At 46.5% G+C, this 24,204-nt stretch overlaps 1 protein-coding gene across 1 annotated transcript in view; it reads right to left on the bottom strand.

Moving 5' to 3' along the window:
* The window catches only part of LOC147724394 (carbonic anhydrase 2-like), a 161,186-nt gene that overhangs the window by 124,097 nt on the left and 12,885 nt on the right, over positions 1-24,204 (bottom strand). Inside the window, exon 2 of the mRNA XM_086965954.1 lies at positions 533-730. Within this exon, the coding sequence (XP_086822080.1) occupies positions 533-730 (198 nt within the window). The remainder of the gene's footprint in view (positions 1-532; positions 731-24,204) is intronic.

The following is a 24,204-nucleotide window of genomic DNA, read 5'->3' as shown; positions in this document are numbered from 1 at the left end:
TGTAGCGAGCTTTACAAATGCATTGATTGATTGATTGATTACCAAAACAGCTGTATATTAAAACGTTATTATCTTGTGTGAACCTAGATGAATTCACCTCAAGTTGGCATCCACTGAATAATCACCTGGATTCATCCTTGGCCCGATTTTGCCTTAAAGGAATGAACTTCAGAGCAGCAGTGCAAGCCTGGGGGCAGAATGTTTTAATTTGTAAAACAAAGAACACACGTATCCCAAGGGGGTTGAAATCTCCTCGGGCTTTGTGAGGCCTTTGTTCACAGAAACAGGTGTGAACAAACATCTGAAAGTTGGAGCTCAGGGCTTGCACCAGCCTTTAGAAGCCTGGAGCACTCCATTGCCTTCAATGGTGGTCCCAACATTCCAATGTTCTAATCTGACATAGAACCTGGTCAGAGAAGGAGTGTCATTATCCTGTGAATCAATAAGGTCAGTAAACCCTCAGGTCACCTCCATTATTTGGTCTGGCTTTAGAACTACCTCCTGAAGTAATAAATATGTGAGCTGCACTCACCTGACTTGTCTTTTGAGTCATCAAATTCCACATTGAAGGACAGCCCGTTGTTGTGGAGCTTTTGGGCACTGGACGGCTCATAGTGGATGGTTAAGGGCTTGAGCGTGGCATCATATGTGGCTTCTTTCGTTCTGATGTCAACAGGGGACTGATAATCTCCATCGGCCACAGGGTACAACGTATGCCAGTGGCTGGGCCCTGTGGAAAGAAAAACGTTTCATAGAGCATAGTCTATTACATTTCAAGCAATATAAATATTAATTCACAACATTGATAAAGCAGGGTTTACAATCTTAAAGTGTGCTAGGAGAATAAAAGACATCTGCGCATAGAAATCGCCTAAACATATTTTCATAGCCATCACAGTTATATATGTTACAGTCCTTTTTTTTTAAAACAGTTTTATGTAGCGGAAACTAGACCCGAGCATCAAGTTCAAGTTCAAGTTAAAAAATTTATATAGCGCACTACTCACCCAGAGGGTCTCAAGGCGCTTGGGGAGGGGGGATTATTATTTATCGAATAGCCAGGTTTTAAGTTCTTTTCTGAAGGAGATGTGGTTCTGTGTAAGGCGGAGGTGAGTGGGGAGTGAGTTCCAGGTCTTGGCCGTCAAGTAGGAGAAGGATCTACCTCCCATTGTGGATCTTTGGATGCGCGGAACAGCGGCTAGTCCTTGATTGGAGGATCTTAGTTGGCGGGTGGGTGTGTAGAAGGATAGTCAAGTGCTGAGGCATTCGGGCCCTATTTTGTAGAGGGCCTTGTGTGCGTGGGTGAGGAGACGGAATGTTATTCTCTTGTTGACGGGAAGCCAGTGGAGGTCTTTCAGGTGGCCGGTGATGTGATCTTGGCGAGGGATGTCCAAAATAAGTCTCGCTGATGCGTTTTGGATGCGTTGGAGTATTTTTTCTGTAATTTGGCTGTAATTCCGGCGTAGAGGGTGTTTCCGTAGTCTAGTCGACTCGTAACCAGTGCGTGGGTGACAATCTTTCTTGTTTCGGCGGGGATCCAATGGAAGATTTTTTTTGAGCAATACGAAGTACGTTGAAGCAGGAGGATGAGACGGCGTTGACTTGTCTGGTCATCGAGAGTGAGGAGTCTAGGATGAAGCCAAGTTTACGTGCGTGGTCTGTGGGTATGGGTGCTGAGCCCAGATCCGAAAGCCACCATGAGTCGTCCCAGGCAGAGGGGGATGATCCTAGGATGAGCACTTCCGTTTTGTCTGAGTTAAGTTTTAGGCGGCTGTTTTTCATCCATTCGGCTACTTCTTTCATGCCTTCGTGAAGATTGGTTTTGGCGGTGTTGGGGTCTTTGGTGAGGGAAAGGATCAGCTGGGTGTCTTCAGCGTAGGAGATGATGTTAAGGTTGTGTTGACGCGCGATGGAAGCGAGTGGACTCATGTAAACGTTGAAGAGGGTGGGACTGAGTGATGATCCTTGTGGTACACCGCAGATGACTTCGGTGGCCTCTGATTTGAATGGGGGAAGTCGGACTCTCTGAGTTCTCCCAGCTAGGAACGAGATGATCCAGTCCAAGGCTTTTCCTTTTATGCCGATGTTGCTGAGGCGTTGTATGAGGGTGCTGTGACAGACAGTGTCGAAGGCGGCGGAGAGGTCGAGTAGAATGAGGGCCACTGTTTCTCCGTTGTCCAGTAGTGTTCGGATGTCGTCTGTTGCTGCGATGAGGGCGGTTTCGGTGCTGTGTTTGGCTCGAAAGCCGGACTGTGAGGGATCGAGGGAGTTGTTGGATTCGAGGAAGGCGGCGAGTTGGCTATTGACGGCTTTCTCAATGACTTTGGCCGGGAATGGGAGGAGGGATATGGGGCGGTAGTTCTTAAGTTCAGAGGGGTCTGCTGTGGGTTTCTTCAGGAGGGCGCTGACTTCGGCATGTTTCCAGCTTTCTGGGAAGGTAGCAGAGTTGAAGGAGCAGTTGATGACATCACGTAGATGGGGTGCGATGATGGAGTCAGCTTTGTTGAAGATGTGGTGGGGGCATGGGTCGGTTGGCGAGCCAGAATGGATGGAGTTCATTAGGCGGATGGTGTCTTCAGTGGTGATTGGGTTCCAGGCGCTGAGGATGTTAGAGGGCAGTTTAGGTTCTGAGGGGGGTGGAGAGGATTGTTCGTTGGAGCTGTTTTCGAAACTGTTATGTATGTCAGCAATTTTGTTGTAGAAGAAGGAGGATAACGAATCGCAGAGGTCTTGGGAGGGAGTGATGTCGTTTGAGGCTGCGGTGGGGTTGGTGAATTCTTTGACGATGTTGAAAAGTTCCTTGCTGTTATGGGCGTTGTTGTCGAGTCAATTCTTGAATGCTGATTTCTTGGTGGATCGAATCAGCTGGTGGTGTTTGCGGGTGGCTGCCTTGAAGGTGGTCATGTTGTCGGTGGTTGGGTTTTTTCTCCATGTTTTCTCGAGAGTACGGCATAGCTTCTTGGATTTCTTAAGGTCATCGTTGAACCAGGGGGCCTTTTTGCTGTCTTGTTTGGTGTGATGGTTTTTCAAGGGTGCTAATTCGTCAGCACTGTGAGTGATCCATTGTTTGAATTTGATGGCGGCTTGGTTTGGGTCCGATGAGAGGGTGGGTGGGTTTTGGTTGAGCGATGTGAGGAGTTGGTCGGTGGTGATTTTGTTCCATTTTCTTCGGGGAATCGGTTGAGGGGGGTTGTGGGTCGAGGCGGTTTTGTAGCTGAAGTGAACACAGCTGTGGTCCGTCTAATGGAGAGCTGTGGTGCGATCGAAGGAGATGTGTTTGCTGGAGGTGAAGATTGGATCTAGCGTATGTCCGGATACATGGGTGGGGGTGTCAACAAGTTGTTTGAGGCCGAGATTGGCCAGGTTGTCCAGAAGGGTGGTGGTGTTGCTGTCGTTCTTCTTTTCCAGGTGGAAGTTGAGGTCTCCCAGTAGAATGTAGTTCTCGGAGGCGAGGGCATGTGGACTGATGAAGTCAGTGATGTCTTCGCTGAATTGTTTACGGGTTCCTGGAGGCCTGTAGATGAGGGTGCCTCTGAGTGTGATCCTAGGGTCGGTGTGGATCTGGAAGTGGAGGTGTTCGGCCGTTGTAAGGATATCGTCGGATCTGGTCGTGATTTTGATGGTGTTCTTATGGACGATGGCGATGCCTCCTCCTGTTTGGACGGTGCGGTCTTTTCGGATGATCTTGTAGTTGTCCTGGATGGCTATGGCGATGTCGAGTGTTGATGATGCGTTCATCCATGTTTCAGTAAGGAAGGCGACGTCCGGTGATGTAGTGTCCAGAAGATCCCAGAGTTCAGAGGCGTGTCTGTGGACCGAGCGGGTGTTTAGCAGGATGCATTTCAGGTGGTTGGAGTCGGAGCTGTTTTTGGGGTTAGTGGATTTGGTATGGGTCTTGATGCTGGTAAATTTGCAGGAGTGGCATGTGAAGGGACCGTGGCTACGTCCTGGGGCAGCTTCGTAGCATTGCGGTGTGCGTCCGGGGTTGAGGGCTAGAAGGGTGGTGGCGTCGTACGATATGCGGGTGGAGTGGGGTTTGCGTGGACCAGGGGGTCTGGCGCTGGGCGCGGGCCAGGCGCGGACGGGCGCAGACGGGCTTACCTTTGGCGCACCTTCGGCGCGCAGGGGGCGCGACCGCTGCGCGTGAATGCTGCGCAAAAATGCATCTGTCATATGCGGATAGTGGAGGGGCGAGGGAGGGTCAGCTGGGAGGCGGGAGCGGGGTGGAGATCCGGTCATGGAGGCACAACAACAACAGAAATGAAAACAAAATGGCAGCACGCCAAGAGCGAAGCAGGGTTCAAATCAATTTCGCAGGCAGCGCGGCACAATAATGATTCTAGTTTAAGCGCACTTGGGCAATCCAGCGCTCCTGATACAAAAAACGAACAGTAAATTAATTATTAATTATGCACTAAGGCAATTCTGCGCTACGATACAAAATGATGAATAAATTAAATAATTTAAATTGTGATTATGCAATCTCGCGCTACGACTGAGATGCGCTGTTAATTAGGCAGTGGCAGCTGTGTGAGCGAGGCGAGGCAGCAAGCAGCAGACTGGCGCTACGATACCAATGGAGGCAGGCCAGTGCTTAATTTGTGCCGGTGCTTTCCGGTGCTAAGCACCGGCACTTAATCTTCAGGGCCGGGTCTACCCGCGATATCAGCTGTTCACTAAATTCAGAGAGGTCTCCCTAGTAAAGAGTTAATATTGCACACGATTGTGTTTAAAATACTGAATACAGTACAAATTGAATGCTGCAGCAGCAGCCCGCTTTATGAGGCATGTGACACTCGGATTGAAACTGCAGTGCCAAAGCCCCTGCCTCCTCGTAAATTACACAATCAAGGCTGGGGCCTGCACGCACTGCTACTGCTGGGTAGTGATTGCAGCGGAGTCACGGGCTTCTATCAGGCTGACAGCACTGATGCCCGCCCCACGGCGCCACTGAGGCGGGATGTAAAGCAAAGTCTGCCCACTGTGCTGCGGGGGGTAAGGGGGTGGGTCGTCACCTCCGGTCTGGTTGCCAGAGCGGGAAGTTTGCAGAGAAGGAAGCTGGCTAGAAGATGCGTTTGGGTATAGGGAGTAAAGGAGGAAAGATGTGAAGAACTGGGGGCATATATATACGAAGAGCCGTCCATCCAGACACAGCCAAAAACAAATCACATGTAATGTCGGGGCTGGAGGCGACAATTGGCAGAGCAGAGACACACATGCGGACGCCATAAATATGGGACTGGAGGAGCCCCGCTCCACGAGTTTTACGGTAGGGTAATTAACTGAACTCTGGCTACTGGTTCGAGTGACTCAGGTGCACCGCGTTGGCCTCGCAGCGCTGTTTGCTGGGGTTCATATATTTATTTAACTGAGCAAATGGAAATTTTATAAATGTGCGTAAGTCACTGTATGTAAGAGTAACATTCACTGTGTGTAACAGTCACTGTAGTCACTGGCACTCAACTCCTCTCACCTGACCCACTCTGCTTCCAATGACGTAGGGCACAATTGCCGTGGTGTTTCTTAGAGCACTGCCGTGTTTCAGGTGGAAATGTTTGTGGCATATACACTATGAAGGTCAGGTGGTACAAAAAAGGCATTGAGTAATCAGCGCGAGGGGGGACACTCCTGAGCACTGTCTTTAATAGACACCATTGCACTGAGTCTGTTAGTGTCTCAGCGCCAGGAGGCCCACTACCTAGAAACCCGAGAGAAGCACAACACCAGCAGGGTCTCAGCTCAGACCTCCTGCGGCACTGATCACAACAGCACAGACCTCCCTCCCCTCAGTTAACGCAGGATGATGAAGGAATCCTGACACGTTTCCAAGAACTACCCATGTGTCTTCAGAGAAACTATTCAACAAGCCCGCCTTCACCCTTCAACCAAGATCAGAGTTTCTCCCACCTTTCTCGTAGGATGGCAGCATGATCCTTCTTCAACCTCTAGTGCCCACGTTGCAAACAGAGGCCTTTAAAACATTTCACGGTTATTTTTTTATTTTGAGCCTGTGGGCAGCAAAACAAAAAAGCTAGCTGCGTCTATTTCAGGATGTGTTTTGTGGTGCCCAGCACAATATGTCTGCAAAAACAAAACATGATAAAAGGACACAACTCCTCATACCCTCCAAAAGCACCGCTGGGAGTTTTTCCAACTCGTTTTGAAAAAAGATGTAATAATTGAAGTGCCATTTTTTTTAGCACAACAGCCACTTCGACAAAGCTCTGGTAGCTGACTTAAATAGTCTGCAGATTCTAGCAATGAATTCAAATACATTACCTACTTTATCAAAGGAGCTACTGCTGCGATCAAAGACGTGCAAAATTAATTTACAGAACTTGTTTCAAGAAAGGAAGGGAGGCAGCAATAAGCAGCAGGGCACCAGCAATTAAAAATCATGCACTCCACACTCTAGAACTATTTCCTTAGAGAAACTAAATGAAGGCCCTCGTTGTGAGTTACGGTGTCTCAACAGAAGGGTTAACTCTGGGTAGGGATACCGAACCCTGATGAATTACAGGTAACCGAAGTCTCCAGATCTGATAATACCAGGTCCGGATGCACCTAGCCTGGTCTTACCAGGTGCAGATCTGCACCCGGTTAAACTGCTGCAGGGACATGGGAAGGGGATGCAGGCAGGAGCACAGCCTGACCATTGCAGGACACACAAGCAGAGCAGACAATGCTTTTCTTGCCCTACCCTAAGCCTGCACTGGTCTGTCTTGACCTGATGAAACTGCTGCACAGGGCAGGGGCTGCGGAAGGGGTACAACCTGGCCCTGCCTGCCCATTAGAGCACCACAGGCTGAGGTTGAGCAGACAATGCTACGCCTGACCTAACGAAGGGGAACCCACTGCTGGAAACGTGAGTGGAAGTCGACCTGGAGTCGGGTGATTATCAAATTCCAGAAATGTTGGAAGGAAGCTGTCATTGTAATACAAGCTTCCACAGTGCATGTTGGTAGGCTGTGCGCTTGTATACACTATACAAATAAATCTAAGCAGAGGCTGAAAGGCTAGGTGAAAGTGAGCAGCCTCTGTGAGCTGAATTCAAAAGTGATGCCAGGAGGAAGCCCCATATAATTTTCATTATCCTTTTAACGTAATGCCAATAAAGGGTTCCTAGAGTTTCTTGTTGCGCAAATGGGTGCAATTTCTGATGTTTATATGTTTCCCTCGCCGTCATTGCTTTATTTTGCTAATGAGAAACTGTCACTCATAGTCTTTGAAATGTCACTCATAATTTCTCTGAAATTATAGAAAATCCACACATAGCAATCTAAAACCTTGGCAGTTATACACTGTGGTGCTCTGGCAGGCAGTGTGGAGGCAGAAGGTAAAAGGCAGCAGCCATCTGCAGTTCTAGCCATAGTCGACCGAAACTACAGGCTTCAGCCAAACTTCGATCAATTCAAGAAACACACTGACGCATTGCCCACTAGGAATGCTTTCAGCCAGGAGCCCTCTTTGCCCGACTGACCTGCGAGGCCCAGATTTCTTTCCCGCTTCAGAAGAACTGTAAATATTGTTTATATGTCAGGAGAAGAGTCTCATTAATGACCTTAAAAACACAATGCCCTTGACCTATTGAACCATCTTGTATACTGGTCCCATGCTCAGCTGGTGATGGGAACCTGAAAGTGTGAGGATGAGGGCAGGCCTTGTTGCACTGGCTTAATGTGTGAAAAACAGAAATGCAGGGGCCCAAAGTTTGTCTTTCGAGACCATTGGGAGAACTTCTGAATGCCAGTGTTGCAAACTACGGAGGATGTCTGGTCTTGATTCCACCTCATAATGGCCCTTTCTTCACTCTGCACGATTTTATCTCTTGGGTGTTCTTTTTCAAGCCGGCTTTCTCCCTGTGTCTGTTTGCCTACCCTTCTCTTCCGCCATTTAATATTTTTAACCTTTCTCTCTCTTGCTCTGACTCACAGTTAGTCTGCTGTTGAACAATAATTCCAGGTCTTCAAAAACGAGGGCTTGTTACCACCACCTGCAACAACTGGCACAAATTCAGCAGTGCAGTAAGGGCAGCACCCAGCACTTACTTTCAGCTGGTGTTTTTTGTTGCACAGTACCAGTACTTAATTCTCAACACCTGCATTCCGGTACCTATGAAAGTCTGGCACCTAGTGAACCTGTCTGTCTAATTTTGAGTTAAGCACAGCAACAGATGTTTAATAATGTAATATACATTATTTATGAATAATATCTACTGCTCACACCATTTATATAGCTTTAGGTGACTTGAAATAGTCTGAATTATCACAATTCTAGGTGAGTGATGTGTACTAGTTGTGTTGGTACTGCTATTGTCAGAACTGCCAGGGAGGGAAAATGAGTGCTGCAAGCTGCAATGGCCTCCCGAAAAGGGTCCTGGCACTTATGTTTTTACAAATTAAGCATTGGTTTACTGTGGCTGGAAGTTAACAAAACACCTCGGCTGGATGCCTATATGTGACATTTCAATGGTTTATGGCCTGGATCATGGATGTTTATGTGTGACATTGCCACGGTTTTTGGCCTAGCTCTGTCCTGGATGCTTATGTGTGACGGATTATGGCATGCTTTCTGGCCTAGACGCTTATGTGTGACATTTCCATGCTTTCTGGCCTGAGAGCTTAAGTGTGACATTTCCACAGTTTATGGCTTGGGTGCTTGCTTATGTGTGACATTTCCATAGTTTATGGCATGGGTGCTTATGTGTAACATTTCCATGCGTTCTGGTCTGAGGACGTGTGACATTTTCACGGTTTATGGCTTGCGTGCCAGTTGAGGGTGTGGGTGTGGCCAATAGAGGAAGTGGGTGGAGCTAGTGAAGGAAGTGGGTGGAGCCAGAAAAAGGGGTGTGGTCTCAGACAAACATTGAGCACCTGCACTTCATATTTTACAAATTAAGCACTGAGGCAGGCAGACCGGGGAGTAGCGTGAAGCAGCGTGAAGGAGCGACCACTCTGATCGGGTATCAGAGCGCTTTACATGAGTACCAGTTTTATTACAGAAGGGCACATCATTTTTGCTGATAGGCACGGGGAGATTAAGTGATTTGCCCAGAATCACAGGATGTTGAGCGTCGTTGCCGAGACTCGAACCTGGTTCCCCAGCTTCGAGGTCGGTCGCTCTAGCCCTAATGGTACATCCTCTCCCCTAGTATAATAATATTAGTATTAATAAATTACACAACAATGGTCTAGATTCGCAAGGCCATTTTTGGGTCTAATCAAACATTCACAGCTGAACATGGCTCTTCTTACATCTTTCAGCTATTTAAACAGGCACTGACAAAGTCAATAGTTCTCGGCTTGGTCAAGATGGCTGCTGATATATATATACACATGCATCATATTGTATGAGCCAGGATGCATCATGATACATGCGCATGCGGCATGGAGGAGGGCTATGTTAGAATGAAATGAAATTGAAATGAAATTGTAATTTTTAAAGCGCACAACTGCCCTAGGGTGTCTAGGCACTGAGACCTTCAAGTTGGTGAAAGGAAAATGAATCAACCAGACATCAAGTGCGGACTTTAAAGAAAAAAGATATGAATGCTGTACTAATTATTATACAACCATGTTTTAAGAGCATTACGAAAGGTAAGGAGATTTTAGTTTGAGGGGCATCGAGCTCCAAAGCTCGGCTGAGGTGAGGTAAAATGGGGAAAAAAAAGAAATATAACTGAAATCCTCGGTAAAAAGATGTACATTCAGCATGGGAAACGGTATGGGGAGAATATGGAAGCAGGACAGTGAGAATGAAGAGTACACAGGTAGGAGACTGGAAAACAGGGGAAGAGAGCAAGGAGACACCTGCACGGCGATGAAGTGGCGAAAGTACAATAAACACAAATCCCCTTGAGTGTGCAGGAAAGGGCACGTCGATTCCAATCAGAACACTGTGAGTGCAGAATGCTCCCAGGCAACACAAAAGGAAAGAAAAGTATACAATCAGAACCACGCAAGCGACATACATAGGAAAAACATTCAATCATGAGCAGGGGGCTGTCTCGAAGCCCTTTTTTGCGTACATTATAAACAATAGGTCTTCTGCAAACAGCTAAAGCATTCTGCAGCCAATACCTAAATCACGGTACGTTCCAGGCACACATGCATTTACCACTGCGGAAATGACTAAGACATCTGCGTACAATTACATATTAATAAATCCATAGGTGTGGGCAGGTCCAGACGTTCCATGCTTTGAAAATTTGTGAACGCCCACAAACGTATGAATATGTGGGCATTTCTAAACTCATCTCCAACCTTTCCCGCCATTAAAATGGTTACAAATATGTTCCAATTTAGGGCCTCTTTTACTGTGGGAAAGGGGTCAGGTCCCCTTTAAACTTCATGGGGGAGGGGGGAGGTGGATCGGTCTCTCTAACAGGGAAAATTTAATAACCGTGCAGAAAAAATGAGAAAGAAGCAATGGGCCTCATTTATGACTTTTTGCCGTAGGGAAGCGCAGCAGGCCTTCCTGCTGCGCTTCCCTACGGCAAAAGAAAAGGGCAGAAATGCGCTGTATCTATAAGATACGGCGCATTCCTGTCCTATTCCCCTGCGCCGGCGCACAATGGGCTGCCTGCGCCAGCGCAGGCACCCTTGCACAATGGTGCAAGGGTGCCTGCGTTGCGGGGAAGATTATTTTTGTACAGGAAGGGAAACCTTTCTGTACAAAAATAATCACAAGAGGCTTTTCCTCTTTCTATGTGTGCTGCAGAATGCAGCACACATAGAAAAAGGAAATACGAGGAGAAATAAAGACATTTCTCCCTGTTGCGCCTCCCTTACGCCTCCCCTGGGGAGGCGTAAGCTTTTGGCACTGCTTCAGAGTTACGATTTCTGGTAAATCTGGGGCAGTGTCAAAAGGCCATGGATGTTGCTGGGAACGCCCCCAGCAACACCCGTTGCACGCCCCTTCAACGCAGAACACTGTGTTAAAGGGACTGATATTTATCAGCCAGCAGTACGCCACAAAAACTGGCGTACTGCTGCCTGATAAATACCACGCAGGCTTCTGCGCCACGGAACTTCCTGAAAAGTGAAGTTCCGATGGCGCAAGGGGCCTCATAAATGAGGCCCAATGTGTAATTGCAAAGGGACTGCCTTTCCCCATTTGCCACAGCTTTTCAGCTATGTCACTGCTGAGTTTTGTGAGTACAAAAAAGTAATACCGTATCAGAATACTATTATGAGGGCAAATGTACACACACTTTGTAGATTGGGTCCCATAATGTTTACTGAACAGAAGCATAACTGTGTTTACAGAAACAACCTTTCATTGACTGGTGATGTATACACTAATACATGTGTACTGGTTCATACATTTTCATAAATCTCTCAGTAATAGAGTTTTAGCAGCATATTTACAAGCGGAGTACAGCAGTAAACGAAAATTGCTAACGCCGTGTTCCGCCATTCTGAAAGCATAGGGATGAGCCATATTTACAATGATATGGCACACCCCTGCATTTCCCTTACCGCTGGTGCTAAATTCAGCTGCCTATCCCCAACGAAGGTAACCTTGCACCATACTACAAGGGTGGCTGGGCTGCAGGTAATGATTGTTTATGTGTAAGAAGGTGTCGCCTTCCTGCACATAAACAATCACTAATGGTGATTTGTAACTCCTATGTGTGCTGCATTGTACAGCACGCATAGAAGTTGCAAATCCTAATTTTGTAATGATTGTTAATGTGCAGGAAGAGACACCTTCCTGCACATAAACAATCATTCACGGCGATTTGCACAATGCAGCACACACAGAAACAGCAAAAACGAGGACAAATTTACAATTTCTACTAATTTCGCCATTTTAGAACCAGGTTTCTTTGAATCTTAACTTTTATGTTTACCCATATTTATGCCACCCTTGTAAATAGAGGGCAGCATCAAAAAGCAATAGGTGTTGCGGTGGAATGCCCACAACAACACCCATTGCCTGCCTCTTTCACGCTAAGTGCGGCTGGAAAGGGGGCCTTATTCAGAAGGCGGCATTAAACGATGTTAAGTGGCTTAACGCCACCTTTTAAATGATGCAAAGGGTCTATCGCCACAGACACATCATAAAAAGTGACGTACCTGTGGCGATAAACTCTTGTAAATATGCCCCATAGAGTTCTCAATTCACTAAGCACCTGGGATAGGCTGACCTGCCGAGTGTGCGTCAGGCAGGTATACTTTGTGTACTGAAACCCCAACCATGAGTAATATCGAACCTTGAGCTCACCACACCTTTGCCGCTCAACTGTGCACAGAAATTAGTCCACTTGACATGTTATCACTTGGCAAACATTACCCATTGAATTGAGAACGTAAAAGTAAACAAATCTAGGTACAATCGAGGTGAAAAGTTATGTTTTTGTTAAAGATCTGTGGATAAGGTTCAAGTCAGATATTGAAAACCTGCATCACTCATAACCACCGCACTACGGTTCCATTGCTTGTGTAGTCACAATTTGTGGACGACCAAACCCTTGTCTACAACAATACTGAAATTTCTATTTTGCTGCTGATGGCACACCTCCAATGCAGGGACCTTATGCAAGATGATGGGGCCAGCAGAATCTCATGTGGGCCCCTCAAACTCCACAACTCAAAGATATTCATAGGCTTTAGACTGCTTGGAGGGCCCCTGAAAGGTGCCCCCCTACCTTCCATGGGATTCAGGGGCTGTGTTACACCTCTTCTCCAACCTAAACCATTTCCAGTGCAACAAAGGCCTATAAAGGTGCAGCATCCTACCCATAACTTGGGTCATCTTCTCGACCCAATCTTTGCTAATTGGAGTCAAGTGGAAGCATGCACACCGGTCCCTATTCCATGGACAGACCACCATCTTGTCCCCTTTACCATAGGGAATCAAGAACCTGCTCCGATTGACCCTCCAGCTGATAAACACCCTAGGCGGAGATGGGCAGCATTCTCCCAACCCGCATTCAATTTGGCTCTAACGGCCAAAGGTCATCCTGGCGGAATAGGTGTGGCAGACATCAACTCCAACCTAGACCAACGCATTACAGAGGCCTTGGATCTGGTTGCTCCACTTGGTGCGGCCAAATTGGGGGGCCGAGCAAAGAGATCTGCTCTCTGGTTTAATGCTGATATGCGGGTGGCAAAAGCAGCGTGTAAAAGGGCTGAAAGGCAATGGAGAGTAGCATATTCCGTCTCCACTAAAGCAGAGTATACTAACCGTAGGCGTAGTTACCATAAATTACTACGGAAGGGCAAATCGGCGTACTTCTGCACTAGGATTGAAGGAGCTGAGCAGTCCACCAAAGAACTCTTTTTAATCTACAAGTCCATCACCATAGGCAAGTCTGCGGCATGCCCCCCGAAACTCTGCACGGTGGAGGGCTGTGACCGTGTTGCAGAATTTTTCACTAACAAAGTCACTCACCTTTACAATTCCTTTTCCTCGGCAGGCAACAAACGCTCCCATATGGGGGAAGGGTGTCAAAAAGACGGGAGTACGAAAGCTTACCTCCTTCCTCACCCCGCCCACAGAAGAGCTAATCCGCATCTGCGGGTCAATCAAATCTGGCTCTCCAAGAGACCCGACGACCCCTAGTCGGCTTAAGGGCAGCTTGCAGGTGCTTGAACCTTATGTTCGCAATCTACTCGATTCCTCCTTTCTGTCCCAGAGTGTCCCCAAGGCTTGGAAGCGAGCAGTTGTACTCCCCCTGCAAAAAAAGGCCAATGTGAATTTCGAGAAATTCGACAATCTCCGCCCCATTTCCCTTCTGCCTTACATGGCCAAAATAGCGGAGAAAATTGCTAATACGCAACTGATGCAGTTCGTGGAGGAGGCATCGCTACTCCACGACTCACAATTTGGCTTCCGTCCCCGTCACTCAACGGAATCTGCACTTCTGGCGGCGGTGGAGGCACTCCGACAGGGTGTGGATGAGGGCCAGACTATGGCTCTGATCCTACTCGACTTAAGTGCAGCATTCGACACTGTAGCACATACCATCTTGCTACAGTGTCTGAGTGAAGGAGGGGTCACAGGTGCTGCGCTTGGTTGGATTAAGTCCTTCCTGTCTGATAGATGCTTCCAAGTCAGGATGGGAGAATGCTATTCGAGGGAGATCGAGTTGGGCCAGGGCGTACCACAGGGTTCGTCCCTGAGCCCGACTTTATTCAATATCTACGTCTCCCCGTTAGCAGCCATCGCGGAGGGCCACGGTCTCCACCTGGTGTCCTACGCCGACGACACGCAGTTGGTCGTCTCCCTATCTCGTTCCCCCGGCCTTGCGGCGGACATCTTCAGGAACTGCATGCAAGATCTTGCAGCCTGGATGTCCGCACACTGTTTAAAACTGAACGGCAGCAAGACCGAGGTGATCGTGGTGGGGGGCGGGCCTTCTGCGTGGTCGCCTGCGTGGTGGCCACCCTGCCTAGGTGAGGCCCCCACTCCCAGCCTGGAGGCCAAGAATCTTGGCATGTGGCTTGATAAGGACCTTGCCTTTGGCCCGCAGGTTGGCCGGGTGACAGGGGTGTGTTTCGGTGTCTTGAGAACTTTGAGGAAGGTTCTAGATCTGCTTCCCATCTCGGCTCGTAGGACGCTGGTGCACGCCCTGGTCACCTCGCGCCTAGACTATGGTAACCTGCTTTATTTGGGGGCTTCAGGCAAGGTCATGGGGCGCCTTCAGGTGCTCCAAAATGCCGCAGCACGGCTCGTGCTAAGACTCCCGAGAAGGTCTCCCTCTAAACCCGCTCTCCAAGCTCTCCATTGGCTTCCGATGGAGAAGAGAGTTGAGTTTAAGGCCCTCTCAACGTGCCATCGCATTCTGAGCGGCAAAGCCCCTGTGCCACTTCAGAGTTTGGTGTCCCACTATGAGCCTACCCGCAATTTACGGTCCTCTCAGACGGGACTACTTGTGGTGCCCAGAGTTAGGAAGGCGCGGATGGGGGGGAGATCTTTCAGATACCTTGCTCCCAAGTGCTGGAATGTCTTGCCCCCAGACTTGCGTCTTGAGCCATCAGAGGCCCTGTTTAGGAAAAAATTAAAAACTTACCTTTTTAGCAGGTAGCTCCTGGGGGAGGGGGGGATGGCAACTGCTCACTTATCATAGCGCGGGGACACGCCTTCTGGCGTCACCAGGCGCTTTAAAAATGTCCAAATAAATAAATAAATATACCAACCTTCTCCCCCTGTACCAGCACCACCGTCCTCTTTGACGACCCTGTGGTAACACCAGCATTTTTCTGAGCCAGTTTTTGCTACAAGCTTTTTTCCTCATGCTAATATGTGTGCCCCTAATGTTTACTGCAATGTGATAGTACCCTGTACACTTTGGTCCAAAATGATTTTCCATTTATAATTCATTTTTGAATTTAAGGTGGAATTATTTATTCCTATTTGATAAAAACACTGATGAGTGTGTAGGTTACTGTATATTGGTCTATCTCTGGGGTGTCTAGAAACAGAAACAAGCCTCTCTATCCCTCTAACGCCATCTTCCCTCCCTAGTCAGGCTAAACCAGCAGCCATCCTCCCTCCCTGGTCAAGATAAACCAGTAGCCATTCTCAGCACTGGTCTCTGTGGCCAGCATGCATTGAATACAGAGGCCTTGGCCTTGATTTTACACTTAGAAAGAAATCCTTTGAGGAGGACCCAGTGGCGATGTAATTAGTGACAATACACCAGACATTACCTATGAGATGCTCTACATCACCTGCTAGTTATCAGTGTGAATTCTGTGTTTGTTATTTATTATTTATAGGCTGTCAGATACTTTCTGTCTAAAAATAGTAACTAGGGGCATATTACCAACAACTAGCGATAATTATCGCTATGTTGGCTTAGCGGCAATATTTTTATCGCCGAGCTGCGGCGATTTTTATCGCTTAGGAACCTTGCTATTATCAAGGTTTATCTCCTAAGCGATAAAAATCGGCCGAAATGCATGAATATCTCTGAGAAGTCAGCGATATTCATGCATTATCGAGCTAATGCTCTTAGCCTAGTTATCCACCTCCCATTGGATAACATGGCTAAGAACTGCTCAGGGGCAGGTGCTAGCTTTAGGAGATATTCGCGCTTAGCGCGAATATCTCCAAAAGTTGGTAATAGGAGATAGCGATGTTAGCGACTGTTTCCAGTCGCTAACATCTTGGCACGCCCACTTTGCATGTCATTAGTGATAAATTTCACTGACATGCAAAGCGGTGCCCAAGATGGTCGCTATCTCCTACTAGCTGTCGCTAACTGGTGTTAGCGACAGCTAGGTAATAGGGAGATAATTTTATCTCCGCTTTCTTGGCTTTTAAAGCCAAAAAAGCGGAGATAAACCCCCTTGATAATATTCCCCTAAGGGTCCAATTAGAATAGCGGTCAGTCGGACAGCCAACCGCTATTGCAGCAGACAGTAGACCGCCACTTTTCAATGTGACTGCCCTGCTGGTGGTCGGAAAGTGCTCTGGAGGAAGCATCAATGAGAAATGAGTAATTACAATTCCCATAATGCGTTCATGCCCTCAACACTGAATCATGACTAAGCACACTATGCCAATCCAAAATCACAGCACACTATGCCAGTACAAAATCACAGCACACTATGCCAATTCGAAATCAAACCACAGTATGCCAGTCTAAAATCACAGCACACGATGACAGTACAAAACCACTATAAACATCTATTGCTGCATTTATCGAAAACCGACCCATGGCATAACCATTTATAGTTGATTTTTTAAGTGTCAAACTCTCTGCTTCTTTGTAGGATAAATGGACAGTGTTCGTTCTAGAATCCTAGGCATGGACCTAGTACTCCAGAAAAAGTAACGAGCAGAGTCGTGCTCCCAGCAAACATAGCCCATAGCTGGGTCACAGTCTTTTTGCCGAAGCACAGATGTGTTAAAAATACTGGCTTTAAAAGGCCACTGTATATTATGCGTTGGCTACAAAGGTGGGAATATCATTCAGTCAAAGCTCAAACTTTCAATGCTGCAAAAATCTCCTCTTACTTCTAGTTTGTACAGATTGAATCTATTTGTCACCAAAAAACGGAAACGTTCCCAATGAACTTAGCTCAGGTCCATTTGAGGAAAAACACATGGCAGAAAAAACATGCTTTGGCAAAGCAAATAGGTCAGGCCTCTGTGCGCTGTCGAGGTATTTAATTATTAATATTTTTTATTAAAAACATACGCCACAAGCATTTTTTTTAAAACGCAACACATACTGCAATATGCTTGCAACAAAACTTTTAAATAAAAAAATACTGTTGCGGTGGTTTTACTAGTGATATTTTAACCCCTCCTCTGCTGATGACGGAACCGCTCCGTCATCAGCAACGGTTGGGCTGTGCTGATGACGGAGCGGTTCCGTCATGGCCTGGCCGCCACACCTGCGCGACGCTGATTTAACGCCTGCGCGGCCATTCTAACGAGCGGGCGGGTCATGACGGAACCGCTCCGTCACCAGCACAGCTCAACCGCGGCTGGTGACGGAGCGGTTCTGTCACCAGCATGCGGCCGCCCCGCCCCGTTAGCGCTGCGGCGGAATAGCCACCGCAGCGAAAGGGTTAAATACCAACAGCTAAATTCATCAAGCCAAAATCGTCTCGCAAAAGGCCAGATTCTGAGAATCTGGCCCTTTGCGAGCGCTATTTTTAAATTTGGGATTCATCATCCCAAATGCAAAAATCGCAATTCTAGAAATCGCTAAAGTGCGATTAATTGCATTTAAGGAATCTCAATTTGAGATTCCTTAAATGCAATTCATGAACCATTATAAAATTGCGAATTCGCAATCTGGGGCCGCTATTTACAGCGAAGTCTAACTACGTCTACGTGGTAAATAGCAAAAACTTAGAAAAATGCACTTTAGTTGTATGTTACACACACACATGTCCTTTGGACATGTGTGTGCGCAACACCATGGTACATTACCATTTCAGGGGTGCAACAGGGTGTCCTATGGACACCCTGGCGCCCTTGAAATTGCGGCACAATTGTGATTAGCTAATTGCTAATCGCAAATAAGGAATGACTCACCATTCATTCCTAGGCCCATAGGAATGAATGGGAAAGCCATTCCTTATTTGCGATTAGCAATTAGCTAATCGCTAATAAGGAAGCATTAGAAATCGCTAATAATATTGCGATTTCTACATGAATCCCATTTTGCAAGTCTTTAAAAGCGATCCCTTAAATATCGATATTAAGGACTCGCAAAACGGTATACAACGTTTACCACGCATTTTTTACCACGCACTACACTTACAATGCAGGCATTACCACGCATACCATTACAACGCATTGCGCTGGGGGGCGCTCTAGGATAGGGAATACGTTTAATTTTATATCCAACACCTTCCCTAGTATCCACGGGGACTAGAGTTGGAATATAAAATTATACTTACCACTATCCAGCACCTCAAAGCGCTATGCGTTGTAACGGTATGCGTTGTAAATACTGCGTTGTAATGGTATGCGTGGTAATAGTATGCGTGGTAACGTCATACATCCTCGCAAAACATGACAATGATGAATCTGGGGGAAAGTCTTTCAGTTTCCTCGTGCATTTTATTATTAATAGTTGTGAAGGGGAAAAGAATAAATCCCCCCTAACCATGGATACAAATCTTAAGCAGCTATAATGTTACAATGTCACTTAAAGACTTTGTAACAGCAACTTTAAAAAAATGACAGAAAATAAATTACCATCTAACTGGGCACCAAACTGCATCCAAAATAAATAGCTCGTATTTAAATTTAATATGAAAAATAAAATGAAAAACCTTTGTTACTGAAATGAAAAGTACTATTTTTAGGTTGATGTGAATCATGTGCACACACTTTGTGCAGTTGCGCAAAATAAAGAGAGCCTCCTTTCCTTTTCTTTTCTTTTCTTTTCGCTTCTTTTACTTTTGTCATTTTCTTTTCTTCTGCTCCTTTACTTTTGTCTTCATTTCCTTTATTGTCGCACCTTCCTCTACCTCGCTCTCGTCCTTCTTCCGCCTTTCCTTCTTCCTTTGTTCTCTTTTTCTTCTCTCCTTCAAAGCCCCCTTCCCCTTCTACCCATTGGACGCGCCTAGCCATGCCATGGGCACCACACTAAGGCCCCGCCCTATCTTGTGGTTCGGCACACCCTCTCTTGATGACGACTTCTTTTCACTGACGTGGGATGTTTTCTTTGCTCCATGTTGCTCGTCCTCGCCATGTTTCCATCGCTCCTCACTTTCCTTCTCCCTCCCCATCTTGGGTACTTGCACCCTCTCTTGATGGGTGTTTTCACACAGTACTATTCGCAATGGGACAACTAGGTTTGCTGCCAGCCGTGGCCTCTAGAGGAAGTCCCGGTGGGGCAGAAAGGCGGGGCGGGGAAGGGGCAGGGTGGGGGGTGCTAAAAACCGGAATATGGATAATTGAAGGTAAGTAAACAATTTAATAAATAAAACAAATTTCGTAGCGCGCCCTGCATCGCAATATTCAATGCAGCACGCACTACGAAATTTGTTTTAATACCTTCAATTATCCATATTCTGGTTTTTAGCAACCCCCACCCTGCCTCTCCCCCGCCCCGCCTTTCTGCCCCGTGGAACTCCCTCCACGGGTCGCGGCTGCTTGCTGCTCCTCATCGGTCAGTATTCTCAACTTTGGGTTTACTATCTGTATTACATGCAATGTGCGATTCCCCTCCTCCCCCCTCACTACCTGTCCTCTCTCACCCTCTTTTTCCTCCCTTTCTATTACACGTTGCCCTTTGTCTTGAACTGCATGGTATCCATGCATCATTGCTGCGTTTTTCAATACAGAAATAAAGAGAGCAAATGAAAACAAATAGGCTAACCCATTGCACCTCTGCTGTATGCTGTGGTGGACAGAAGCAAAATGTGAATGACAATTTAACAGACTAATAAATAAAGCTTGCTGACCCAAAACCCTCTAGATGTTGTATGTATATATTCATGTGAAAAACAATTGTCTACTGAGACAAAATAACTCTGCCTAAAAGTCAAACTTAATAATTACATTGGCACAGTATCCCTCATCAACTGAGGACTTTTATCACCAGTTAGAGTGATCATGCATCCCCAGGAACTTCAATTCAATAGGTCATCTTTGGTCCTCAACAGTGAGCTCAAGAGCATGACCTTCAGGCTTAAAATTACCAAACTATAGTGTGTTTCTACTGTAAAATAGTCTGTAAAAACATTGTGCCAGAGTAACAATGGCATATGAGAAACTTTTTGAACATTTTCTGAGAAACTTTTTTACACTTGAGAGGCCATTTATTTGGGCAACAAAAAATATAAGGACCGCCAGAGTGGAAGCCGACATTCATAACGAAGAACTTTCCTGAGTTTAAAAAAAATAATGATTGATAAGAAATATGGATAACGCTGAAAAGAAGAGCAATAACCGCACATGCTCGCAAGCAGTGACTCTATGTTATTTGGGGGCAGAGCTGAATTTCTCCCTTTCTGGAATAAGTCGACGAAATTGCACTGTAAGACCTAAAATAACTAAATTAAAATATTAGAAGATTGGGCAAATTTGGCAATTGTGTCGTCTGGTGACAATAATTGGTTTTGCAGATGCAGACTGATCTGATAATTTCTACATAGCTGTAAAGTTTTATAAAAATAGATGTTTTCATAATATTTGGGTTAAATGTAACCCAAGACACATAACATGTATATAGCACAAAGCAAGGACTCCAAATAGCTGAGGTATGCATGTTCCTGCTGCCCTTAAAAATAACTAGCAAGGGGATAACTGCTGCGATGACATGAAAGTTATCAAAACATATACGGGCCCAAACCAATTTGCATGAGGGGCCTCCCAGCACTAATATTTTGAGGGCATTATTACCACACAATACCTTTTTTATGAGATGACAAGCACTTTCCACAACTAGCCAATGATTTGAATCACTAAGGGGCTGATTACGATGCCGGTCAGACCAACTTCCGATGTCCCATCGGAGTCGGTCGGACCGTCGCAGCAACATTGGAAGCGGTAGCATCAATCGACATATTATAATGCAAGTGAATGCACTGAAATCCTACTGCTGCGGTCCCTCTGAAAATAAAATCCTGACCGTGGCAGCACTGGAAAGGCACATTTGAACTAATCAGAGAGCAGAACAGTGTTTGAACGAACAGCCCGCCCAACCAAAATGCGTATTTCAGGCGAGGCGGCCGAGGCGATCTAACCACATCACCTGAGCTAGTGGAATAGGTGTCACATACAGGCGAAAATCCCCTCCACACAGCTGTGTACGAATATCCATAGGGCTCTCCATTCTAGCCACCATTTGGATTCACAACTACACAACTGACATCAGCATCAGTACCACCCTGCAGTGCCTGTAATGTCACTCCCAAGAGATTCATCACAACACACTCACATTCTCATTAGCTCTGAACATAAGCACTTCCAAAATACACAACAAAGCCATATGTGTTGTGCATCGTTCCTATGCAACTCACAACCCATCAGAAAGTCAAGAGTCCTTGAATGGCCCAGGTGTGAGGTCACTTGTATCAGATGTCTTGTACCAATGAAATAAGGTTACAAATGTATATCAGATGCATAGCAAAGGTGTCATAAGACACGCTCACAATTGCATTAGGCACACCCCTCTCACAGACCCTCCCAGGCAGAATCTACCCACTGCAAAGCCTCGGTGTCCTGAAGGCCATTTAAGAAAACAGTGAGTTGGGTAGCAGGTTATGAAGTGTCCCCGGGTATGTCTGTCGTCAGTCCCGGTAAGTCGCCAAAGCAGATGCTCATAATATCCCCAACTCACCTTACATATGTTACACTCACTGAAGGTGTGAATAAAACAAAAATATGCACCAGTAACACCATATACAGCTGCAGATGGTACAACAAACACACTAAAAACAGTCCATCCCCACTGTTGGCAGGTCAGAACTGCAGCATCACCAAAAGTAAATAAAGTAAGTCAGGGTCTTCAACAACAAATGCAACTAACAACCATTGGGAAAAGGTAAATCTCCTTGTCACCTGTCAATGCACCGTAAGTTGTAGTCTCAGATATCAAGATGTAGGGCCATATGGCAAGGATGAACAATGTCAATGTGTCTGACAAAATGCCATCAAAGAGGTAAATGTAAATGTAAATGTAAATGTATAGGCATTTATATAGCGCACTACTTACCCGGAGGGTCCCAAGGCGCTTCGACCGCTGCGAAACCCTTCCTGGCTTCCCTGAGAGATGGTCCCTTAATGGGTATCTCCAGGGTGAGACCAGGCATCCCCGGCGGTCTGGTGGGGCCGTTAGTGAAGATGAGGCAAGCTAATGCCCAGAGTTGCCGAGTGTGAACGCTGATCAGAGTGGGCACCGAGGCGAGAGAATTATCGAGTCCGCTGACCCTGGTCAAGAAACCTGCCGCGCCGGGAATCGAACCCTGGTCCCGGGCCGTTCTCTGCTCTCGGGTCTGCCGCCTCTAACCAGTGAGCCACACTAGAGTTGACAGATGTGGATTATCCCCCTCGTGCACAAAGCCAGGCTCCTATGAGAGTCCCCCCTCACTCCAACAAAAGTACTCTTGTTGAGCACAGGAGTAACAGATACAAACTTACAAATACACAACACTGTACATGACCACCACAACATAGAAGCCTGACATCATGTGTATATGACAGTTCTTACATGTGAACAGCAACTGAGTGTTGTCGGCGTAAAATATAATCTTTGCCTCACCAGCTTCCGCCAGGGAGGCCAGCGGAGCCATGTACAGATTAAAAAGTACTGGGCTTAAAATAGACCCCTGAGGCACACCAACGTTCAAGGACAAAACACTGGCTGCAAATGGGGGCGACCAGACCTCTTGTTTTCTATCCTCCAAAAAGGAGGAAAATCACTTCAACACTGCGTCACCAAGTCCGCACTCACGTAATCTCTGCAGGAGGCGACCTTGGGGCACAGTGTTGAAAGCCGCAGAGAGGTCTAAAAGAATAAGAACCACTTTGCCTCCTTTCACAAGGGTCTCTTTAATAGATTCGGAGACCTCAAGCAAAGCAGTCTCTGTATTAAGGTTCTGTCTAAAACCAGACTGGCTAGGTGAAGAAGATTATTTCCTTCAACAAAGCTGTTAATCACAGAGAGAACATATTTCTCTATTGTTTTTGCAAAGAGGGACAACAAAGAAATGGGTCTATAATTGGATCATTCTGTGGGGTCAGCCACAGGTTTTTTCAATAGTGGAATTATTTTGGCGCTTTTCCAGCTTACAGGGACCTGGCCACTATGAAGAGACACATTAAAAATGCTATTCACTGTGGGATCAAGAATCTCAGCCATTGAGGTAAGAAATTTAGCGGGGCAAGGGTGTGCAAGAGAACCGGACTACAGGCCCTTCATCATTGACAAGGGCGTTTCTAAGGACAGGGGAGGAAAACGGCAGAGGGAAGCACTGTCCACCTGAATCTGGGGGTAGATCGATGGGGAGGCCTGCACTTCTTTCCCACACAAGGCATCAAAAGAAGATTGAATTGTTCTGATGTTCGTGTAGAAGAAATTCGCTAACTCTCCAATCCAATCAGCTGAAAGGGAGAAGTGTCTGGTCACAGCACTGGGTGAAGAGAAACTTTTAACAATACTAAAAATGTCTCTACTTGTGTTCCCTGCGGACTAAATTTTAGATGCAAAGAAGCTCTTCTTAACTTCCTATATCCTTTTGTGGTAGGCTCTTAAGCTCTTTTTGTAATTTCTGTTATTTTCATATATGCATCCACTGAACATCTATTATCTGTCCCAGGGGCAGAACATTCTCACCACTGCAAATGGATCATAAAGCATGATGAAACAAACACAACTAAACTCTCACAGGCCTACAGATACACTAACAACAGTATGCAGGATTAACAAGGGCAGAACCCAGGTCTGCACGAAAAATACATAAGAATTTTATTACAACATACACATTGCTGTGTAAAGACATAGGGTACAAAGCTTTCCACTCATAGCACTGCCAGTGAAACCGACAATGGATAGGAGCATACAATGGGCAGGCCAGGTACCTCTGAGGAAAGAAATGCGTGGTTTGGGTATTGGGGGGAGGGGCTGGATTACTTGTTGGAAGAACTGGGCTCTGGATTAGGAGGGCTGGCTTGGGATGTGGGAGGGGCTTGCTCATATTTGGGAGGGCTGGTCTGGGCTTAGGGAGGGCCTCAGCACAAGCCACAATGGAAAAAGGGATGCTTTGAAACATCCATGCA

Source organism: Lissotriton vulgaris, chromosome 4_1 (genome assembly GCF_964263255.1).
Source record: "Lissotriton vulgaris chromosome 4_1, aLisVul1.2, whole genome shotgun sequence".
Classification (NCBI taxonomy): Eukaryota; Metazoa; Chordata; class Amphibia; order Caudata; family Salamandridae; genus Lissotriton; species Lissotriton vulgaris.
Note: the sequence above shows the minus strand (reverse complement) of the source record. Positions and strands in the feature narration are given on the sequence as shown.